This window comes from Cervus canadensis, chromosome 1 (genome assembly GCF_019320065.1).
Source record: "Cervus canadensis isolate Bull #8, Minnesota chromosome 1, ASM1932006v1, whole genome shotgun sequence".
Lineage (NCBI taxonomy): Eukaryota > Metazoa > Chordata > Mammalia > Artiodactyla > Cervidae > Cervus > Cervus canadensis.
In genome coordinates, this window is record NC_057386.1 from 39,492,789 (window position 1) to 39,509,984 (window position 17,196).

General features: G+C 62.8%; 1 protein-coding gene across 2 annotated transcripts; it reads left to right on the forward strand.

Annotated features, from left to right (window-relative positions):
• The first annotated feature begins 1,672 nt into the window (after window positions 1–1,672).
• GIT1 (GIT ArfGAP 1) lies at window positions 1,673–17,171 on the forward strand. 2 transcript variants are annotated; one of them, XM_043479019.1, is made up of 21 exons: window positions 1,673–2,022; window positions 7,907–8,040; window positions 8,458–8,570; window positions 8,685–8,790; window positions 9,315–9,532; window positions 9,618–9,712; window positions 10,048–10,090; window positions 11,948–11,974; window positions 12,150–12,198; window positions 12,582–12,654; window positions 13,224–13,321; window positions 13,665–13,776; window positions 13,877–14,010; window positions 14,097–14,249; window positions 14,347–14,577; window positions 14,669–14,722; window positions 14,908–14,994; window positions 15,112–15,185; window positions 15,286–15,468; window positions 15,584–15,647; window positions 15,804–17,171. In XM_043479019.1, exons 1-21 carry the CDS (start codon window positions 1,971–1,973, stop codon window positions 16,014–16,016), a joined length of 2,313 nt encoding a protein of 770 aa, XP_043334954.1. In that variant the 5' UTR covers window positions 1,673–1,970; the 3' UTR covers window positions 16,017–17,171. The 2 variants fall into 2 exon arrangements, with proteins under 2 accessions (XP_043334954.1, XP_043334943.1); XM_043479008.1 differs by lacking the exon at window positions 11,948–11,974 and having other exon boundaries at window positions 1,695–2,022.
• Window positions 17,172–17,196: the final 25 nt, after the last annotated feature.

The following is a 17,196-nucleotide window of genomic DNA, read 5'->3' on the forward strand; positions in this document are numbered from 1 at the left end:
GCTCCCCCCACCCCACCCCCCCGCCCCCTGCGCGCTCCAGCTGCCACGTGCTCGAGACGCGCCCACACAGCAGAGAAACAAAGACAGCCAAGCAATGGGGCTGCCAGCAGCCGCCTCGACATTTAATAAATGAAATTCCATAGCTGGGGGTCGATCAGGGGTGAACGGGCGGCCACAGCTCGTGGGCTGGGCGCCCGGTAGGAGCGGCCAGGCCACTCCTCCCATCACCAGGGATGGGGCCACCAACCCCACGGACTGACTGCTCGGTGAGGGTGCAGCAAGGGGCGGCAGGTGGTGCCCCCCACCACCCCACCCCACCCCGTGAGGTATCTTTGCTCAGAAACCCCGCCAGATAAGCGGCTGGCTATGGGGGGAGGGGATGCCTGCAAGATTTTTTTTTTTTTTTTTTTAAGGTGCGATTATAAATACACCCTGTGGATTGCAATCTCAAACAAACTTGTCAATCTGGGCTGCAGCAAAAGGCGATGGAGGCAGCTTTGCATATATTTCGGGTGGTGTGACTCATGAGCATTACTTGTCTCCCCCAGGGAAGCAGCCTGCCACCCACAAGTCACTGCTGCTCTGGCACCGCCGGGATAAAATGAGCCAACTCCGACACCCCTGCCCAAGGACTCCCCTCCAGCCCCCTTGCTTTTGAGCAGGACTCCTGGCCATGGGGAACCCTCCCCTAATCTGGGGAACCTGCCTTAATTGTGTCACTATTACCCTGGCCCTTGGGCCTGGGCACCCTCAGCCCTCTCCCCACTAACAGAGCGCTGGCCTTTTGCTGCTGCAGGGATGGGGGCTGGGTGCACGTGGGGCACACGTGTATGGGGGAGCATGCTCAGTGCAGGGGTGCACCCATGTGAGGCCTGCGCCTCCTTTCCCTGTCACCCCCACCCTTCCAATGAATCTCCCCCCCGTGAAGTCCAGGAAGAAAGGATCCCTATATGTTATATGCCCACGCCCTGGACACACACCTCTGGTGTCTCAGAAATACCGTTGATGTATACAACACTGATACCAAGTGGATATTTCTGCACACAGTCACAGTGGTCACTCCTCAGGAGGTCTTTAAAAAAAAAAAAAACACACAAAAACTGTCCAGATTCTTTCCTCTCTGGATGAAAGCATGGAGGACGGATAGATGTCTTTTTAGCCCGGAAACTTGGGGATTCACTGCATGACCTCTGGCACCTGGCCGTCCAAATTGCTGGCGGTGGGCTAGTGAGCAAGAGAGTGACCACACACACACACACACCTGGACACACAAATGTGGATACACAGGGGGACCGGGACGCACAATTCAACCCAAACAGACAAGCGGGTACCTCGAACTACAGCCCCTGGATAAGTGGGGGCCGGGGCCTCCAGCTCCTCACTCTTCTCTGATCCCCAGGGGTCACTGTCCCTGGGCCCGAGCTCCTCAGGCCACCCTCCGCCTCGAATATGAACGGGACGAGGCTGTGAGGCGAACTCGCAGCGTCTCGGCGGCAGGGGCGCACTGAGGCCCGGGCCGCAGGCGGCGCTGCGCGCTCGGGCCTGGCGGCGGCGGCCCCTTTAAGCGCCCCCGCCCCCTCCCGCCCGCGCTCCCGGCTTCCTTTCTCCAGGAGGCGCGGCGGGCAGGGCCTGGCGGCGGGGCGGGTGTGCGGGCCGCCCCTCCCCCGGTGGGCCGGGCCTGCGCCGCTTCCTGCAGGAGCGGCCCGGAGCCGCGCAGGGGGCGGAGAGAGCGAGCGGCGGCGGGGCGGCGCGGGGCGGTGCGGGGCGGAGGGCGCCCGAGGGCGAGCGGGCGGGCGGGCGGGCACGGCGGGTTCCGGGCCAGCCCCGGGGGCGGACGGTTGGCCGGGCGCGCGGAGCCTAGCCGGGGCCTTCCCGGAGCCGGGCCGGGCAGCAAGGGCCGCCGCCGCCCGGGCCCGCCGCCCGCGCCCCCCACGCTGGCCCAGAGGGCTGCGGCCGCGTCGCCGCTGAGGATGTCCCGGAAGGGGCCGCGAGCGGAGGTGTGTGCGGACTGCAGCGCCCCGGGTAAGCGGGGCCGGGCCGGGGGCGGGACCGCGCACCGAGGCGCCGCCGGGCGGGCGCCGGGGCCTGGCGGGCGCGCCGTGCGGGGCCGGAGGGCGGGGCGGGGCTGGGGGCTGCGGCCTCCGGCCTCCGGTTTCGGCCCCCGCCCGGGCCGCTGCGGAGCCGCGTCCTTGGCGGGAGGGCCGCTCCGGGGGCCGCGGTTTGCTCGCGTCCGTGGACCAGCGAGGAAGGACATTCCCGGCGCCGCCTCCCGCCCCTCAGCTGGCGCCCCCCACCCTCCCCCGCTCCCCCCGCCTTCCATTTCTGGATCCAAACGGAAGCGCCAGCCTGGGGTGGCCGGGAGGACTGTGGCGGAGGCCGGCCGGGTTTCGGAGGTGGGGGCGAGTGTGGTTTTGTGTCATCTCAGGGCCACCCCCGCGTCTTGCACCTGCTGCTCGCATGGTCTGCGCGCCCGCTGGGGTGACGGAGGGCAAGGGGCAGAAAGCCGGGCAGATGGGCCGGGGGAGGGGGGCGCTGTGTCTGTATTCTGTTTTCTCGGGAGCAGACGGCGGGGTGGCTACTCCTAGGACTCCCTGCCCCTGACTCCCAAGGCTCCTAGCAGGGCCTGGTGTTCAGGGCCACCACAAGCTTGGGCATCGTCCCCTGAGGCGTCCCCAGGCCTGGTAACTGGGGACAACGAGCCTCCGCTTTTCCTGTGCTCCAGTAAAGCCTGCCTGGAAGGTGGGCTTGGCCTTACCCCAGCCTGGGCACAGACGTCTCTCCCTGTCCCCTAGCCCAGTCTGCCCAGAAACGGGTAGGGAGCATGCAGAGAGGTGCCTACATTCCTGGGACCCACCTGGCTTTGTGGCCTGCCTCCCAGCTGTATTTTCCGTGCCGTTTCCCTTCTTCCCACCGAGTCAGGTCCAGGCCCATGTGAAACCCCCCTGACCTGCCAAGGAGGTGAGAAATTACCTGGAAAGGCTGCTCCTTTCTGATGTGAGGGGACACTGCCAGTGATGGGGCTCCGCAGCTGGCTTGGGGAAATGAAGCCCTGGCCCTTGACCATTCTCTCTTTAGAAAAGGAGCTATCTCCCTGGGAGATCTCCAGGCAGGCTCGGGGGGTCCATGAACTCCAGGAGAATTCTGGGCACAATTAGATGGAGAGTGTGGGGTGCTGTCTTGTGGCCCATAACTTCCTGCCACCCTTTGGACAGGCCCAGGGCTTCCCTGGTGGCTCAGTGGTAAAGAATCCACCTGCCAATGCAAGAGACCTAAGTTCAATCCCAGGGTCGGGAAGATCCCCTGGAGAAAGAAATGGCAACCCACTCTATTATTCTTGCCTAGGAAATCCCATGGAGGGAGGAGCCTGGCGGGCTACAGTCCATGGGGTTGCAGAAGAGACTGAGAGTAAATAACAACAGGACCCCAGAAGGTTGACACCCACAGATGCTCTGGTGGTTTCAATGGCGCCAAGCTTGAGTGTTTGGGAACTGTGGGAGCCTGGCAGATGCATGGTGGTCTGGGTGGTTGTGACCCTGAGGCCTCCTCTCAGGGCATGTCGTGGTCTAGAAGGCCCTGAGGAAGCTGTGTGTCCGAGGTGGGCGGGAGGGGGAGGCAAGGTGTCCTTACCTCTGGTTAGTTAGAAACTACTATTTCCTTCCCCACAACTGCAGGCAGGTCTGGGGAATGAAGAGCTAAGAGGAGAGCTTGCCTTCTGTGTGTTGGTCCGAGGCTGTTCTGACCCTCTGCCAGGCTGCCCCTCTGCCCCGAGGAAGTTGGGGGGGAGGGCAGGTGTGGCTGGTGTGGCTGGGATGGGGTTGTCTAACAGACACTTTATCATGGAAAGCTGGATTTTTGTGTTGCCTTTGTTTCCAGCTGACTCTGACTCATGGCAAGACTTTTCTCATGCTGAGTCTCAGTTTCCTCGACTCTGAGGCCAAGAAGTTGGAGTAGAGATGGTTTTTGAGGACCGTCCCATCTCCAAGTCTGTGGTCCTGAAATCTGGGCAGGGGGACGCAGGGCAGCATTAGCAAGGCAGTTGTCCTTTCTCCGTTGCCTTTGACTACTTGACTGGAAGCCTCTGGACGCCCAGTGGGCATGGGCAGGAGTGGTGTGTCCCTCATGTGTTGGGGTGCCTGGCTCCTATCCCCAGTCCTCATCCCAGAGAGTCCTGTGTGCTCCTGGGAACCTCCCCCCCATCCCCCATCCCGGCCCCGATCCAGAATGCAGGTCAGGAGGAGGCAGGTGGTGAGGTGAGGATGTGAGGCATGCAGGGTGCTGATAAAGTCTTGCTCACCCCAGCACCCAGCATGGTTTCCAGCACAGAGCAGGCATTCCCCCAAGGGATTGGAGGCTTCTCAGGACCCTGACTTCTCCTTGAGGCAGTTTTCAGTCTGGGACCTGGAACAGCCCAGGTAAGAGGCTGGAGGGAAACTAGCAGTTTGGAGCCCAGACCCAGAGCCCCTCCTTGGTGCGTGCTTCCTACCTGAAGTCGTAGGCTTCTCACCATATTCAGAGCCCTGCAGACCCAGCCCTGGGAGTGGGGTCGTGGTCTCTTTGTGGTTGGTTAATTTGCAGGGTCTTGAGGTAAAAGGTAAGATGAGCCTGACCCCAAAGAGCCCCATCCTCCTCCTCCCAGGCCTGGGCGCATGAGAGAAGTGTGAGTGTGTTGTGAGCATGGCACGGCTGCCTGCCCTGGCGGCTAGTGCCGCCTCGCCAGGCACCGTCTGTGACCCTGCCTGCCTTGGGAACCCTGGAGGATGTGTGTCTTCCCTGTCCCGGCCCTCCACGCCGCCTGCCGCACAGCCAGCTTGTCTCTAAGGGCCTGCCTCTTGCGCCCTGGGCCCCTGTGCAGCACCCCCAGCTCAGGCAGCCCCCAGCACATGCGTGAAGCCCTCACAATGCCCATCTTAACAGGCACCTTGAGTGAGCAAGGCTGGCCACCAGCTAAAGGCGTCTGGGAACCTGCAAGCTCATTTGTCTCTTCATGATGTAGATTGTGGGCTGAGGTGAATGCTGAGCTTTTTTCTTTCACTGAGGTGTAGCTTATGTACCCCTGGAGAAGGAAATGGCAACCCACTCCAGGATTCTTGCCTGGAACATCCCATGGACAGAGGAGCCGGGGGTAGGGGGGCGGCTACAATCCATGGGGTCTCAGAGAGTCAGACACGAGTGAGCATACACTCACAACTTCTTTTTTTTTTTTAACACTCACAACTTCTGTACAACAAAGTGCCTGTACCTTACTCTGTAACCTGATGAGTCTTTACCTGTATACATACATAACTCTGTAGCCGCAACTCTGATCCAGAATTAGAGCCCACCCGACACTCTACAGGGCTTTCTTGTGTCAATGCCTGCTGCCTGCCCACAGAGGGAACTGCCATTGTGACCTCTGTCTGCGTAGAGTAGATTACTATTGCCGGCTTTCAAGATGATGGGCTTCTCCCTCTTGTCCAGGTGCCTGGATAGGAAAGGCTGGCTACTGGCCCCAGAGACCACTGATGGCTTTGGGCGGTGACATGAATTCCCCTTAGTAGAGGCCTGCATGGGCTTGCTGCTGGTTCACATTACTCCAGGACTCCTTGCCACTTGGCCACACACACATGGGACCCCTGCGCCCCAGCCCGACCCTCCACCAACAACTGAGGCGGGAAAGATGTTGAGGAGGTGACCGCACCCCCTAACCCTCACGTTCCCTGTCCCTTCTGCCCCGAGTTTGGTCCTGGAAGCCTTGAGCGGGGCACGGGTCCCTTAATCTCAAATTACAGTAGCCGTTTGAGTTTCAGAACCCCTTCCTGGCCTTTCAGCTTCAGAACTGGCCTAGGTGGGGCATGGGGGCGCCTGCTGGGGGGGCCCAGGCCCCTTGGACAGAGGAAGCAGGGAGCAGAGTGACCCACCTATGTTACCCAGAACCGAGCTGGCACCGTTGTGCCCCAGACCAGGACCGTGTTCCCTGCCCACCTGGTTTAGGTCACAGCAGGAGAGGGGGGGACCCCTCTGCCAGGCTGGGAGAGTGGAGAGCTGGACCCCTTTGCCCAGATCCTGGTCCCTGCCGCCTTCAGGGGTTACCGTGTCTGCTCTGGTGCTGGATAGCTGGCCAGCCCGCCCAGGCCTGGCTTCTCCGGGTGGGCCATGGGCTTGGGGTGGAGGCCTTAGAGCGGCCCATTTATGATCCTGGCCTGGGCGGCTCCCTGCTGACAGGAAACCCCACCATTTCAACAAGAGGAATTTGGGCTGCGTCATTTCCAGCTTCCTGCCTGGGCTGGCCGGAGGTGGCTGGCAGGCAGACCCCTGACCCAGTGGCGTTTGGAGCGGGGGAGGGAGCTTTCCTCGCCTGAGGGCCAGACCGGTTGGGTCTAGCCAACGCTCCTGTTTGCTCTAGGGCTCCCCCTCTTGGCAGAGATGGTGGCCCCCAGAGTCAGCCTCCGATGAAGGTGGGTGGGGGCACCTCCTGCACCCCTCTGTCCTGTTTTGGGGGCAGATCCCTAAAACCCAGACCCAGAGAGCGGGGCCACTCCTGTCTCTTCCTGCTTCTGTGCCGTGGAGGAGACACTGTCGCAGCTCAGACTGCCCTGACTCAGTTTCCTCACAGTCCTCTGGGGAACGCTGATGGACGTCCTTGTGGGGAAGGGCCTGAGAACTGCCTTCTGCGTGGTGAGGCTCTCATTACCCCGAGTCTGTCCCCTCCCCCAGTGGGGACCACTGTAGACAATTTGAGCACTAGGGGCAAGGCAGGGAGCCAGCCCCCGACCCCACCCCCCTGGATGGGGCTTCCTGAGTTGGGGCGGGGGGCCTGGGCAGAGCAGAGTGTCCTGGGAGAGCGGCTCCCCGCCCCCACTCTCCGGCCACACACAATGGCTGCTTTCTCCCCCGTGACCTTTCCGCAGCCTGAGCTGTATGCAGCTGTCTCCTCCCCCTCTCCCAAGAGGCCTGGGGTGGGAGGCATCTCCGCTGCCCTTGAGAAGGACCCCAGGAGCTCGCAGCCTTCTCTGGTCCCCCTGCTCGCTTGCAAAGCTCACTTCTTGAGGAGTTGAGAGTGACTCCCAGGGCTCTCACCCACTTGGGGTCGCCCACTTTGGGGCTGCAAGAGCAGCTGGTGTGGACATCTAAATACCTAGGTTCACATCCCAGCAATCCCCCTCATGAGCTGGGTGGCCTTGAGTAAGCACCCTAACATCTCTGGGACACAGGTTCCTTGTCAGTGAAGCAGGGATAGTATTTCCCGCCTTGCCTGACAGTTGTTAGAGGCGCCATACTGATGGCGCACCCAGCCGGTCCCCAGTGGGTGCCCGGGCAGTGTTAGCTTCTTGGCCCCCTCCATCCCCCTTAAGCGGGGCTCCAGCTCACCCATCAGTGATGGTGGTGGGAGGCTCAGTCATGAAAAGGCCTCTTACCTGCCCAGGTGAGGGCAGAGGTGGGTGCCCCTGGAGGGTGATATGGGTCAGACAGGTGGGCCAGTGACTCCAAAAGAAGCCTGGGCGCGGAGAGTCGTGGCGCTGGTCTGAACACGGGCGCGTCTCCGGGGCTGTGGCATGCAGTCCTTGGGGACGGCTGCCTCCCAGGGGCAGGGCCAGGGCAGCAGTCTCGTTCCCTGGAGAAGGACTGTGGTCCTGGCAGCACAGGAAGCTGTGCCCGCTGAGGAGGCCCTGGGGACCACACCTCCCCAGGGGGCAGAGACGGGTGGGACAGGGCTTGGCTCCATCAGTGGCCGCTGGAGCAAGCCTTCTGGGAGTCCCTCCCTCCACCGGAGCTCAGCGCCCTCATCAGTGGCCCAGCTCCCCAAGCCTTTGGGGACTGAGTGTGCAAATTGTGCATGGAGACCTAAGCACAGGCAGGTCCAGGGCTGTGCTCGGGAGGCTCACCCATGTCTGGCTGTGGCTGACCCTTGTCCCCGCTCGCCCTGCAGACCCCGGCTGGGCCTCCATCAGCAGGGGCGTGCTGGTGTGTGACGAGTGTTGCAGTGTGCACCGGAGCCTGGGACGCCACATCTCCATCGTCAAGCACCTCCGCCACAGCGCCTGGCCCCCCACCCTGCTGCAGGTACCCGGGGTGCTTCCTGTCTTTCCCGCAGGGCATGCTGAGCGCCCACACACTTGCCCCGCGCCCACACACACAGCTGCCCTGGGCCCCCCACCCGTGGCAGAGCCCAGTCCTGCCCCTTGCCACCTGGGCACAGAGAGAAGGCCACCAGGACTGGAGCCACACAAACCTGGGTGTTCACCCCAACTCTGCCACTTCTGAGCGTGCAGTGTGGAGCTTAACTGCTGAAAGCCTCAGCATGCCCGCCACGACCCCCAAAGTGCTCAACCAGACCCACATCCTTGGATGGCCAGACTGGGTGGGGCTGTGACAGTGCTCGGCACACAGTAGGCCTGTTGGTGCCGCGTCCAGTCTGGGGCTCGGAGGCGTCTGCTGGTGCACAGTAGGCATGCTCACTCTGACGCCTCCTGCCCACAGATGGTGCACACGCTCGCCAGCAACGGGGCCAACTCCATCTGGGAGCATTCCCTGCTGGACCCTGCGCAGGTGCAGAGCGGCCGGCGCAAAGCCAACCCCCAAGACAAAGTCCAGTGAGTCAGGAGTGAGGGGCGGGGGCTGCGGCCGTGCGGTCGGGACACAAGCCTGGGAGGCGGCGGGGTGACTGACTGCTCTGCTCCCCGTTTTCTCCTGCGTGCTCCATGCAGCCCCATCAAGTCTGAGTTCATCAGGGCCAAGTACCAGATGCTGGCTTTTGTGCACAAGCTGCCCTGCCGGGATGACGACGGAGTCACCGCCAAAGACCTCAGCAAGGTTTGTGGGGCCCCTCTGCAGGGGACCGGGCCCGTCCTCACCCATGATGCCATCCCCACTGAGTCCTAGGTCCCCAAGGCAACCAGGTCAGGCGAGAACAGTGGGCACAGTGGAAGGACAGGATTGCATGTTCAGGCTGTGTGCGATCAAGGCCCCTCTGCTCCCAAGTGGACATGCAAGGCTAAAATCGTCCAGCCGCCACTCGAGAGCCAGAAAACGTTGGTCAGAGCCTCCATTGTCTCATCTGTAAAACGGGAAAGAAAGAGCATCTACCCCTTAGACAGTATCTGTTCTAAACTGAGCACACTGCATGCACGCAGTCGGTCAGTGGTGATTGACTGCAGCTGTGATTACTGGGCGTGAACTGCTGGTGGGAAGCCCTCAGTCCTTTCCGACAACCTAACTGCAGCTGGGTCCTGGGAGCTGGCCAGAGTCCCAGAGGGCCTGGATTAGGTGCTGGGGTGGCGGGGGGGGGGGCGGGCAGGGCACGCACACCCATTTATTGCACACTCTGCTCCTCACAGCAACTGCACTCAAGCGTGCGAACAGGCAACCTGGAGACATGTCTGCGCCTGCTGTCCCTGGGCGCCCAGGCCAACTTCTTCCATCCAGAGAAGGGCACCACACCTCTGCATGTGGCTGCCAAGGCAGGTCAGACGCTGCAGGCTGAGCTGCTCGTGGTATATGGGGCTGACCCTGGCTCCCCAGATGTTAACGGCCGTACACCCATTGATTATGCCAGGTAAGGGCTAGCCAAAGGGTGAGGCTTGGCTGGGTGTGGGCAATGGACTGCGGCTGAAGCGCTGAGCCGTGTGACCTCCCCACAGGCAGGCGGGGCACCATGAGCTGGCGGAACGGCTGGTCGAGTGCCAGTACGAGCTCACCGACCGGCTGGCCTTCTACCTCTGTGGACGCAAGCCGGGTGAGCAGAGTGTGGGGCGGCCTGGCGGGGCCAGGCAGGTGGGGCCCAGACACACCCCAGCAGCAGGTGCCATGGCGACAGAGCCGGCTGGGGAACAGTGTTGCTAGGCAACTGGCTCCTGTGAAATCGCTGCAGGCTCTGGGCTGCAGCACATTGGGGTAGAGAGTGGGGGTGGGCATAACTTGCAACCAGTTCCCAGGTCCCTTGGGGGTGGCCTGCCCTCCTCCTTTCCCCTGTCCCTTCTGGGTGCCAAGTCCTACTCATGGCAGTGGGGTGGGCTCCTAGCTGCTGAGGCCACCCAGCACCAGTGACTTGGCATTTTTATTTTTATTCAGATCACAAGAATGGGCATTACATCATCCCACAGATGGCAGACAGGTGAGTGCCCACCTGATGCCCCTTCCCAGAGGCTGCTGGGTGCCATGAGGATGCCCAACCCCCAGAACCCCCACCCCCCAACTCTTCAGGCTTTAGGGACCTGGGACCCCTGCCCCCACCCCCCTTCAGGGGTTGGAAGCACAAGCCTATCACTGTCTGGTCTTCACTCCCTAATGCTGGGCCCCAAGGCAGGTAAGAAATGTCCACTCAGCCTGTGGCCAGCACAGCCTGACCTCCATGGCTGTCAAGCACATAGGGCTTGAGTGCAAGAAACAGCCCCCCACCCCCAGACCAGGAACTCTGGGTTCTGTTCCCAGGGGCACTGAACCCAACTGTCAAATCTTTAGACAAATTTTTGCTCTTCAATGAAAATGTGGTGGACCCCGGGAGTTTGACTAACTTTGGGGTTCTGCCAGGCTTCTGTGGTGTGCTCAGAAATCTGGCAGGGGCTGGGAGCACAAGGCCAGGAGAGGTGTTTTCCGCCCCTTGTGTGAGAGGCCCCAGGAGCCCAGGCTGTGGGGACGCGCGCACAGGATGGGCGCTAGCGCCACCTGGTGGCTGCCCGTGGTGGCGGCGCTGTGCCTGCTGGCCTGGATCTAGAGAGGCTCCCTCCTACTCCCGAAGCCCATGGTCAGGCCTGGACCCCTCAGGTCCCTCGAGCCCCAGATCTTCTGTTCTGAGACCCCCAAGCCTCCCCCCGTTTCTCTGGTCTGATTCTGCCTGGTGTGTATGCCTGCTTGTGTGTGTTTGTGTGTTATAAACACACACAGGCGGGTTCTGTGAGGTGCTGACTGAGCACCTTTGCGGAGCCAGCTGTTGTTGGCCCTGGAACACAGAGGTGACTCAGGCACGATCCCGGTGCTTAGGGGTATCGCCATCCCGACAGGGTGGCCAGGGCCCTAGTCAGCTGCAGTCCTGTGTGGGGAGTGCGGCCAGAGAGGCAAAGGCACAGATGCGAGAGATGCTGTGCCAGGAGCTGCCGGCAGACCGTGTGGCTGGCGCATGGGAGAGGCGGGGAGTCCCTGGAGCAGGACTGGACGAGAGATGGGGGAAGAGAGTGGCTGGTGCTGCGCCCCGACGTGAGTTGTGACTGTCGTGGGAGCAGAGAGGCTCTAACGTGGATGTGTGGCATCTGCTCTGCCACTGACCGCTGTGTGACTGCAGACAGGCTCCCCCACCTCTCTCAGCCTTAGTTATCTTTCTGGGCTGTTGAGAAGATTAAATAAGATAGTGCACAGAAAGCATTAACGTTTTTGGGGTTGTTTTTTTCTTTTTTTTTGCCACGCCACGTGGCTTATAGGATTTTGATTCCCCAACCAGGATCTTAACCCAGGACCCAGCAGTGACAGTGCTAGATGCTAACCACTAGATCACCAGGGAATTCCTTAGCATGTTTTTAAAGTGAGCTTTTTGTTGAAGTGTTCCATACATACCCTGTTATTGAAAAAGTTTCTAAGGCCAGAATGGTGAAGCCAGATGTGTCCAAAATGCCCTGGCTTGTGGGTGAATAGAGGATTGCAGGAGCAGGACTGGACGCGGGCAGATGGGTGAAAAATGCTGCCAAAGGCCAGGCAGGAGGATGAAACGGCAGCACCTGGGGAAGGCTTGGCCAGGGCCTGAGGCTGCAGGTCACTCCTAGGAGCTGACGTAGGGCGAGTCATCACGGATCGAGTGGCGAGTGGGTCACGCCAGCCACCGAGGAGTGGGCTGGGGGAAGACAAGTTGGGTTTGGTACACTCAGGTCTAGCGTGTGCACGGAGATGGGTCTGAGTGTGACGCAGGAGGTGTGTGTGGCTCGCTCCTGGGTAACTGCCACCTCTGTCCTGTTCTTTCCTCTGCTGCCTCCTCTGGACTTAGATCTCGGCAAAAGTGCATGTCTCAGAGGTATACGTGCCTGCTCGGGGACAGGCCCTGGAGGCGGGGTGGGGCAGAGAGGCACCTGGGGTGTCATCTCCCTGGGGTCCCTGCATGTTTGGGAGGTCACTGGCAGGGGCCTGGCCGCCTCTCATGTCTGGCCTCTCCCCTCCTCCCTGTGCCCGTGTCCCTCCTTCGTCCACAGCCTGGACCTGTCCGAGTTGGCCAAAGCTGCCAAGAAGAAGCTGCAGGCGGTGAGTCTGCGCAGACAGGGCCCCGCATCCCTGACCCTCTGTTCCTGTGACTTCCCCGCCCTCTAGTCTCCCCAGTCTCCTGTCTCCCACCTCCCCACTGTTCATCTGTGACCCTGACTCTGCCCTCCTATAGCTCCCAGGGGACTTCCTGCATCTCTACCCTCAGGGGCACTAACCCGTCCACTCTGGTCTCCCTCTTTCTCCTACCTCAGAGCTGGGCAGACAGACCCCTGCCCCGGTTTCCAGTTGAGACTGGGGGGAGAGCTGGGCAACACAAGGGACACCAGTCATTGCCCACATCTTACAAGACCCTGGGGCACTGGCTCGGTTGGCACTGGGGCTGGCTGAGCTGATAGGGCCTGGGTCCCCTTCTCTACTTCCAGCTCAGCAACCGGCTTTTTGAGGAACTGGCCATGGACGTGTACGACGAGGTGGATCGAAGGGAAAATGATGCTGGTGAGCCAGGAGGGCATGGAAGTCTTGGGCAGAGAGGACAGAGGACCTGCCAGCCGGGGAGGGCTGGGACCTGGGTGGCTCTTTCACCAGGACTAGGAAGAGGTACCTGGCTTGGTCTGCTCAGCAGGCCTGCCCGTGAGCCCCGCCAGCTGGGAGCCCAGCAGCCAGCGTTGCTGGCGGATGGGCAGAGCTGCCCAGAGGAGGCAGCCAGCCTGCTCCTCTCCCCAGCCCCTTGGACCGGGGCTCCTCTCCGCCCCGCGGCCGCCTTCTCTGGCTCTCTCCCCAGCCGTGCTCCACCCCCTCCATCCCTCCTTCCCGGCCACAGCAGATTCCAGCCCAGAGGCGGGAGGGAGCCTCTTCCTCCTGCTGTCAGTCCCCAGCTGGCCTCGCCCAGCCTTGCCCTGACCCAGACCTGCATCCCATGTCCAGAGACCACTTGTGTTCCGAACACCCGTGTTCCGGGCCCTGCAGGCCTGGGAAGGAGCTCGGAAGGCGGTGCTCCGGCCCTCCAACTCCGGCCTGTCCCGCGGGCCCAGCCTCCGTGGACAGTCCGTGCCCCTCCCCCACAGTGTGGCTGGCGACCCAGAACCACAGCACCCTGGTGACAGAGCGCAGCGCCGTGCCCTTCTTGCCCGTGAACCCGGAGTACTCAGCCACACGGAATCAGGTGAGCGGGCTGGACGGGGCCTGGGGCCATCTCTTCCCTTGCTGGGTCACCGCACTGCCGGGCCCTGGCCCTGCCCTTCCCTTCCCGGCAGGCAGGCCATTGTTTGCTGCTCTTCCCCGAGGCCTCGCCCTAGCTCCAGGATGTGGGAATGGGGAGGAAGCTGTCCTGTTAGCCCTGAGTGAGCAGCCCCTGGGTGCCGTCCCAGCCTCTGAGAGCTCCCCCAGGCCCTCCACATCTGTCACCCTGGGCTGGGCTCCTTGGACGGCCTGGCTGCTCTGTCCCCAATGCCTCTTGTCATCCACACTGGCCTCCTCACACCAGCCCGGCCCTGCCTCCCCCCCAGGGGCGACAGAAGCTGGCCCGTTTTAACGCCCGTGAGTTCGCCACCTTGATCATCGACATCCTCAGCGAGGCCAAGCGGAGACAGCAGGGCAGGAGCCTGGGCAGCCCCACAGGTGGGAAGGGCGCGGGCGCCACTCCAAGGCACGCTCCCTCTGGGCGGCGCGGCACACGGGCTGCAGGCCCGGGCGCTGAGTGACAGGCCTGTGCCCTCAGACAACCTCGAGCTGTCCGCACGGGGCCAGAGCGACCTGGACGACCAGCACGACTACGACAGCGTGGCCTCGGATGAGGACACAGACCAGGAGCCCCTGCGCAGTGCCGGTGCCACGCGGAACAACCGAGCGCGGGTCCGAGAGCCGCCCCGACCCCCCATCCTCCTATCCTGGGGCCCCAGCAGCGACGAGGGGGCTGACCGGCCTGTCTCCCTCTGCAGAGCATGGACTCCTCGGACCTGTCAGACGGGGCCGTGACGCTGCAGGAGTACCTGGAGCTGAAGAAGGCCCTGGCCGCCTCTGAGGCCAAGGTGCAGCAGCTCATGAAGGTCAACAGCAGCCTGAGCGATGAGCTACGGAGGCTGCAGAGGGAGGTGAGGATGGGCTCCTGGGCCCTGCTGGGCGGGGAAGGGGCACGCTCCCAGAGGTGGCGGTGCTGCCCAGGGTTTCTGACGCCCCTCTCACTCTCAGATCCACAAGCTGCAGGCCGAGAACCTGCAGATCCGGCAGCCTCCAGGGCCAGTGCCCACACCCCCTCTCCCCAGCGAGCGAGCCGAGCACGCACCCGTGGGACCTGGCGGGAGCACCCACCGCAGGGACCGCCAGGCCTTTTCCATGTATGAACCAGGCTCCGCCCTGAAGCCCTTTGGGGGACCGCCTGGGGACGAGCTCGCCACCCGGCTCCAGCCTTTCCACAGCACCGTGAGCCGCCTGCAGGCCCCAGGAGGGTGGGGTGGGGACAGGGTTGGGACCAGCTCAGGGCCCCCTGTGACCCCCCCTTTGCCACCCCCAGGAGCTGGAGGACGACGCCATCTATTCAGTACACGTCCCTGCCGGCTTTTACCGGGTAAGCAGGGCCTGGGAAGCGGGTCCATTCCCACAAATAGGTTCTGGGCCCCAGCGGCTGCCAGGCTCTGTGCGGGACGCTGGGCACAGGGTGACGACACACACGGTCCCGGCCTCGCTGCAGGGAGGCCGCAAGGCAGGGGTGTGGGGAGGAGGAGACTGACTCCAGCCCTGCCTGGGTTTCAGATCCGGAAGGGGGTGTCGGCCTCAGCTGTGCCCTTCACTCCCTCCTCCCCACTGCTGCCGTGCTCCCAGGAAGGAAGCCGCCACACGGTAACGAGCATCCCCAGGGCCCACGGGAGGGACGGGCTGAGCGAGAGGTGTGCTGGCGAGGTGACGGGGGTCCGCGAGCACACCCCTGACCTGCCGCCCTGGCCCTGTGCCCTCCAGAGCAAGCTCTCCCGCCACGGCAGCGGCGCAGACAGTGACTATGAGAACACGCAAAGTGGGGACCCGCTGCTGGGGTGAGGCACCGTGGGGAGAGGGGGATGGTGGCCCCGAGCGTCTGGAGGGTGTCTGCAAGGGGCCTCATGGCCAGAATGCTGCCTCCCTGTCTAACCCCAGCCTGGAAGGGAAGAGGTTTCTGGAGCTGGGCAAGGAAGAGGACTTCCACCCGGAGTTGGAAAGCCTGGATGGCGACCTTGACCCCGGGCTTCCCAGCACGGAGGATGTCATCCTGAAGACGGAGCAGGTCACCAAGAACATTCAGGAGCTGCTGCGGGCTGCCCAGGAGTTCAAGCACGACAGGTATGGAGGTGGGGGAGGCTCACACGGCCTCGGGGGTTGCAGAGGACGAGGGAGGGACCAGTGCCCCGCAGGCCCGGGACCCTTCCCTCACTTACCCTTCCATCCCCCTGCCCAGCTTTGTGCCCTGCTCAGAGAAGATCCATCTGGCTGTGACTGAGATGGCCTCTCTCTTCCCAAAGGTACAGGGGCCAGAGTGGGGAGCTGGAGGGGGCGGGGGGCGCCTCAGGGTGGGCGGGTGTAGAGAGTCTGATGGCGCCGGCCTGGCTGGACCCCTGGACCCTCGGGGCCCCATCGCTCGTGGTTGCTTTGACATCCAAGGCCCGACTCCTCCACAGAGGCCCGCCCTGGAGCCCGTGCGAAGCTCGCTGCGGCTGCTCAATGCCAGCGCCTACCGGCTGCAGAGCGAGTGCCGGAAGACGGTGCCCCCGGAGCCCGGCGCCCCTGTGGACTTCCAGCTGCTGACTCAGCAGGTGATCCAGTGCGCCTACGACATCGCCAAGGCCGCCAAGCAGCTGGTCACCATCACCACCCGTGAGAAGAAGCAGTGACCAGTCCCCGCCCCGCACCCGCACCCTGGGACCTCACCGGCCGTGGCAGCCGGGCCACTCCAGACACTCATCCCCACCCCCACCGAGCCGCTGGCGCAAGTGCCCTTAGCGCTGCCACTCTCCCCGGCAGCCAGGTGCCCTGGTGCCCGTCCCCCTTGAGCCCCCAAGGATGGGGAGGTGAGGTGGCAGGAGCTTCTGCCCCCACATTCCATGCACCCCTCCGTGTACATAGCCCCCCGCCCCCTCTAGCGTGCAGGGGCCTGCAAGGCGGCACTCCCAACCCCATGCCCTCGGGGGCACCCTCAGCCAAGGGTCGGGTGGGGACACTCCAAGTGGGGCAGCTCCCTGATGCACCCACCCCCATGAGCCAGTCCAGCCCTCCTGGGGGCTAAGCGGGGGGCATCCCCCCTTGTACATAATACCTGTGGATGTCCCCACCCTGTAGCCACCAGCCCCCTGCTGCTCTCTCCTTCAATGCCAAACGGCCCCACCTAGGGCACAGGCCCCAATCTGTGTCCCCGGGGTCCTCAGCAGCAAACACTGGAAAAGTCTAATCTTTTTTTTTTCTCCTCTCCTCTCTTCCACCCCTTAATTTTAACGTTGTGGTAACTGAGTGTGCCTGCGTGTGAGTGTGTGGGGCGGCAGTGCCGTTCCAGAGGCCTGGCCCGTCTGGGGTTTCGTGAGGGGTGAGGGGACCAGGGTTGGGCGTTGACCTCCCCCCCATCCTGGGGTCAGGGGCTGGGGGAGGGAACTAGCTGGGTCCTGCCCTCTGCCTCCCCTCATTGCTCCCCCCACTCATACCCTCTGTCTATGAACTTAAAGGAAAACCACTTCGCTCCATCTCTCTTCCCCTCCCTTATGGAGGGGGAAAGTGCCGGCTGGGGCAACTGAGCACCCGAGCCTGGGGCTGGCTCCCCGGGGTCCCTGACTAAGCTGAGAGCCCCTCCCTGTAACCTCCGAGAGGCCAGCGCCTGCGGTGTCTGGGTCCCTGGAGCCTGGGTTGCAGCCTGGGGAGGCAGATGGCAGCGCCTACCAGCTCCTCTCCCTGCCCCACCTCTGTCCCAGGGGCCAGGTTCTACCTGTGTGGTGGTGGGTGGGCTGACTGTCAAGATGTGTGTCATGTACATTTGTATCAAAAATAAATAAGTGACCATGTGCTCTTTCTGATGCTTTGGGAACT

Excerpts from the sequence above, each read along its gene's own strand:
- GIT1 (XM_043479019.1), top strand. The coding sequence starts at position 1,971 with ATGTCCCGGAAGGGGCCGCGAGCGGAGGTGTGTGCGGACTGCAGCGCC. Across the intron at positions 12,199-12,581 it reads CCAAGAAGAAGCTGCAGGCG|CTCAGCAACCGGCTTTTTGA; the intron begins GTGAGTCTGCGC and ends CTCTACTTCCAG. Across the intron at positions 13,777-13,876 it reads GAGCCTGGGCAGCCCCACAG|ACAACCTCGAGCTGTCCGCA; the intron begins GTGGGAAGGGCG and ends CTGTGCCCTCAG.